This window comes from Micromonas pusilla, assembly GCF_000151265.4.
Source record: "Micromonas pusilla CCMP1545 genomic scaffold MICPUCscaffold_2, whole genome shotgun sequence".
In the NCBI taxonomy this organism is placed as follows: Eukaryota; Viridiplantae; Chlorophyta; class Mamiellophyceae; order Mamiellales; family Mamiellaceae; genus Micromonas; species Micromonas pusilla.
The window spans coordinates 700,433-705,725 of NW_003315883.1; the positions used below are offsets into that span (position 1 = coordinate 700,433).

The 5,293-nt window shown below is 62.7% G+C and overlaps 2 protein-coding genes across 2 annotated transcripts; both read right to left on the reverse strand.

Moving 5' to 3' along the window:
- Positions 1 to 1,190: 1,190 nt before the first annotated feature.
- Positions 1,191 to 1,811, reverse strand: MICPUCDRAFT_6335 (uncharacterized protein; the record flags this gene model as incomplete). The annotated part of the gene is made up of 1 exon (XM_003056292.1): positions 1,191 to 1,811. A coding segment is annotated over one exon (621 nt), but the record flags the coding sequence as incomplete, so codon positions are not given.
- Positions 1,812 to 1,948: 137 nt separating this feature from the next.
- MICPUCDRAFT_64261 (uncharacterized protein) lies at positions 1,949 to 4,483 on the reverse strand (the record flags this gene model as incomplete). Its single annotated transcript, XM_003056293.1, has 2 exons — positions 1,949 to 3,161; positions 3,300 to 4,483. 2 exons carry the CDS (start codon positions 4,481 to 4,483, stop codon positions 1,949 to 1,951), a joined length of 2,397 nt encoding a protein of 798 aa, XP_003056339.1.
- Positions 4,484 to 5,293: the final 810 nt, after the last annotated feature.

The window sequence follows — 5,293 nt, forward strand, 5'->3', positions numbered from 1 at the left end:
CGCGNGTGGACTCCCGTGCGTTAGGGAGATATGAAATGGTACCAAAACGTACGTTCGTTATTGACACCCTGGCGGGTGTGACAAAGCGTGCAAATGCATGGATCTGGTGTCTAAAATCGTAGGGCCTAAATGATTTTTGTGCAAAGTTTCAGGTCCATCCGCGCCGCGACGGTGCATGGGAAAGCGCGGAAGTGAGGGGAGCGTCTGACTGACGCTCATACAAGAAATTAATAAAAAAAACAAATTCGGGATCCAAGAACTGACTCGCGCTACGCGCTAGAGGTGAAAACACGTTGCCGGTCAAATCGTCGAAAACGACCGATCAACGGCTTAAATTTCGACCCGGGGACACCGCTCGGGAGCTTTTTCACTGGCTCAGCGAGATAGCGCAACTGGCCTATGTTGTTATTTTTCCTCGCGCGGTGAGTCGCATCCCCAGTCCAACTCGCGCGTCCGTTCCACCATTACCTGGCTCCCCGCCCGGATAAACCCTCTCCGAAATGACCGAGGTCGATATCTCGAGACAGCACGTGATTCACGTCGCGGTAGAGTACCAGAGGCGCGGTACACCGCACGTGCACATGCTCATCACGAGCAGCGAGATCGTCGCCAACAGAATCGCGAACGGCGCGGACGTGCCGGAGGCTGTCGCGTCCGCGGCGGCCTAATATCGAAGAAACTCAGCGAAAAGGAACCCAGGGACGAGTCCTGTGGTTCTAAGCCACGGTCAACAGCACTTAGAGCACACGTCGGACGGAGGACGATGTCAAACCGGGAGCGAAAGGGAGGGGAGGGACAAGAAGTTGTCTATTTTGTCACCTGTCGCGTCGGCGTGTACAGTACTACGTGTACGAGTTATTACAGACCAAATACTCAACATTGTGCAAGTCGGATACGAGTAGAAACTTTTCAGACTAAATACTCACATACCGAGACGAAGTCTCGCCGGGCACTTCTTGTCAAAAAAACGCTATCGCTCGCGTCGCTTCTTCCGTCCCGCGCTCGTCGAGTCTCCTCGCGCCTCGTCGCTGACCCTCTCGTCGCTCCGTCGGCCTGGGCCTCGGCGGCATCGGCGGCGGCGGCGAGCTCGGTGGCATCGGCGGCGGCACTGGCGGCGGCATCGGCGGCGGCACCGGCGGCGGTACCGGCGGTCCCGGCGGCGGCCGAACGCGCTCCCCCGTGAACCCGTGCTGCTTCCCGTGCCGGTAAATCTCCAACAGTTTCGCTTGGAACGCCCCGGGTATCTCGTTCAGGTCCAAGTACTTCTCGTACAGCCTGATCGCGACCCGCGCGTCTTCTATTGAGTCGTGCGTCGTTGCCTGAATGTCCAAGTCCAGAAGCACGCTCGCGAGAAACCTCAGCGAGAGCTTTCGCTGCCGCTTGAAGTGGAACAGCTCCACGGTGTCGACGATCTGCGCGGGCGGGACCGTGATGTTGATCATCTTGAAGTCTTGTTTCAGCCCGTGCCCGACGAACACGCACCCGACGTCGACGAGGTACCTGAGCTTCAAGTACGCGTGCTTCAGCTTCGTGATGTGGTGCCCGGACGTGTTCGGGTCCAGATCCCCCGGGATGAGACCGCTGAACCTCGTGAGGTAGTCGTGCACGGGCTCAACCGCGCGGATGTAATCGTCGATTATCGGCACGAGACGCCTCTCAATCGCGGCGTCGCCTCGGACGACGCTGACGCGCGCGAGGCCCAGACGCGCGGCCTGGACGACGACCTCGTTCCCGCACGCGTCGAGCGACGTCACCGCGGGCGCGAGCGCGACGAACTCCGCGTCGATGCCGAGCAGCGTCCTGATGAGTGGATTCGAGTGGCGACGTTTCATCATCGGCCAGTTGAAAGGCCGAGCGTTGAAACCGAGTGCAGGGAGAAGAGAAACGAGAAGGGAAGTCCTTAAGAAACGACGTTCGACGCGCGAACGTGGTCGTACGGGACGTAGTCTCACCCGGGCCTAGGGGTCTCTGCCGGGGATTCGAAATCGAACGGCGTGAACGGGCATCGCCGCGGCAAGTTCGCGTCCAGCGTGAGACGTCGGTAGACGTCCTCGGTGATCGGGCTCGGTGGCAGCGGCGGCGGCGGCGGCGCGTCCACGCGCGAGTACGCCGCGATGCACGGAATTTTCGCGACGCCGTACATTCGCGTCACCTCGTCCGCGCGCACGGGGGTGATGCAGAAGTCGTTGAACAAGAGCCAGTCCGTGTCCGCGACTCCGTCGGGGGAGACGCGGACGCCTTCTCCGGCGTTCGCGCCTTGTCCTTCGCTGCCCCACGAACTGTATGGAGGATATAACGACGCGTCGGCTGTGTCAGAGGATTCGATCTCCGACACTTTCGAGGGCGTGACGCCGGCGAACCCGGAGTGCTCGCCGTACATTGCCTCGCCCGCGGCGAGCGCGGCGGCGAACTGCGCGGCTTTCACGCGCGCGTTCGCCGCATCCTCGGCTTCGATCTCTTCGCGCACCGCGCTTCCGGCGTCCGCGTCCGCCGGGGTGATCTCCGACGCCGTCTCGGTCGACCCGCCCTCCGCGCCGTCGTCGTCGCCGGAGACGCGCAGCTCGGACACGCGCGCGGCGGCAGCAGCGGCGTCCGCGCGCGCTTTCGCCGCCGCGCCCGTCTGTCCGATGACCAACGGGCTCACCCCCGGAGACTTCCCCTCGCCGACGACGGACGCGCCGCCAAACGCGCCTCTCTCCGCGATGTACGGCGGCTTGACCTTGACGAACGACATCAGGTGCCCTCGGAGAATTTTCGCCCCGGTCTCGTCGACGCCGCCGCCAGGCGCGTCGTCGTCCTCCTCCTCGCACGGGCGTCGCGCGAGGCACACCAACCCCGTGAGCTCGTACCGCGCGTGCTCGCTTGCGCCGTCGTCGTCGTCGCCGTCGCCGTCGTCGTCGCATTCGAACGCCTCCGTCGACGATTCCGTCACGCACACGTTCTCCCCCGCCACCTTCACCGAGAAGAACTTCGGCAGCCAACTCGTCTCGACAGCCTCGGATGATTCGCGCGAATCGGGAGGGGCGTCCACGTCCACGCCCCACCATCTCAAGTCCCCGACGTCGCGCATGCCGAGACTCACGCTCATGACCGCCGGGAGCGAGACCGGGGTTTTTTTCTGCGTCATTCGCGTGTACGCGTCGTGGCCGTCGCACCACGCCCTGAGGGTAATTCCAGGGTGGTTCGAAAAATGTTTGTCAGCTCGGTCAATTGAACATTGAATAAATGCGTCACGATCAAACGAGGAAAATAATGAAGACGTGGGTGAGTGGGTTACAAACCCAGTGTATAGAACGCACCTGACCTCCCCGCGCGTCGCCAACGACTTCGCGAGCAGCGCGGAAAACGCGTGCAGGTCGTCGGCGGTTTTAGGATTCGCGTTGGTATTCGCGTTCAGCCGCCGCGCCGCCGCGCCGCCCTTGTGCGCCTCTTTCGGCGGATACGCGAGGTCGGTCTGAAACGACCGCGTCATCTTCGTCTCCTCGCGGCCGCACACCGCACACGAGTTTTTCGTCGACGACGACACCGCAAAGAGATCCTCAACGGGCGCGCACAACGCGGGCACCTCGTCTTCGTCGACGTCGTTCGAATTCGAATTCGAACGCGACGCTCTCGGACGCGGGGTTTTCTGTTTCGTTCTCTCCTCGCCGAGGCGAACCGGGCGGTCGTCACCGCCGCCTTGTTCCTTGTGCAGCTGCTCGAGAATAAACCGCTGGAACGCTTGAATCCGCCGAGGGAGGCTCTGATCGAGCCTCGCCTCGAGCTCGTTTCCTCCGCCTTCGATGAGACCGAGCGCCGCGGCTTCGCGGACTTGACGCAACGTGCGAAGAAAGTTCAACGGCTCAACCTTCATCGAAGCGGAGCTGTGCGAGCCGCCGCCGCGCGTCGGCGGCTGCGACAGCGTGTGCGACAAAAACGCGAGCTCGCACGTCAGACAAAACTCTCGTTCGCACGCGTGACCCATGAGCACGCTCGCGCGCAGACCCGGGACGAAGTGCAGGATCTGTAACACCGGATTCACGTAGCAGTTCGCGAGGTCGTTCCCCATGCCTAACAGCGCCGTGCGGTTGTGCGCGGCGAAGTCGAACTCTTCGAACCTCGCTCGCGTCGGGTCCAAAATCGCCTCGACCTTGTGATAGAGCTTTGGAAGCGGGCACGTGGACGCGCGAGCGCGCTCGCCGCCGACTCCGCCGCCGAATCCGTTCGAAGAAGATAATGCAGAAGTCTTCGTGACTTCCGTTTTAAACTTGATCACCTCGCGTTTCCGCTGCAGTTGCATCGCCGCGCGGTTCGCTTCGCCTTTCGCGCGGCCGCGGCGGTAGTACGGATTCGGCGCGTATCCCACCATCGGCTCGTTCCCGCCGCCTTGCCATGTCACGTTATCCAAGACGCTCTTCGGGATGATGTGCGGTGGCAGCCCGGTTTTGATCACCTCCCCGTGCGTCAGCTCCGACAGCGGCGGCGTCGTCGCGTCGTGCGGCATGTGCCACGGCGGCGGCGGGATCGTTTTGTGCTCCTCCTTCTCGACGTTTATCTCCCCCGCGTCGTGACGATCCACGCACGCCGCGCGAAACGGCGGCACCTCCGTGTGAACGCTGTACACGTTCACCGTCGGCGACGCGTTCACCCCCCAGAGGTGGACGTACCCGGCGTCGTCCGCGAAAGCGACGGATTCGCCTGAGGACGACACGGCCATCCCGCCCGGACCGGGGACGACGCCGTATCCATCTGCGAGTTGCAGGTGGTAATTCGCGAACCCGCCGCCGCCTTGCGTCGCGGCGTCGACCGCCTGGACGACCCCCCCGTGCGAGCACACGATCACCACGGAGGTGTACTTTGGGTTAAACGCCACGCACGATGGCCCAGCTAGGAACTGCATCACGTTCATCGTCCTCGCGCCCATGCGCACGTCGATCACTTTGAGAAACGGATCGGGAACCTCGAGACGCGTGACGCGGTCGATCGCGTACCTGATCGGATCGGTCGGTCGGTTGGTTTTCATCGGTCAGTTGACTACGATGAAAGGGAAGCGCGAGGTGAAGAGAATGTCCTCAAGAAACGACGTGATTAAACATGCGAAGAGAGGAGGGCAAACGTATGGGGAGGAGTCTCGGGGCGGGACGCGCCCGCAGGTGACTAACAAGTCGCCCCTGGCCGCGATCGCGGTCACGCCCGCCTGGTGCGCGGGCGAGGACTGCTGCACCGTCGCGCGCATTTTATTCCTAGGGTCTCTCAGGCACACGACGCCAAAGTAGCCCCCGCATGCGATCGTCCCTCGCGGCGCGCAAAAAAT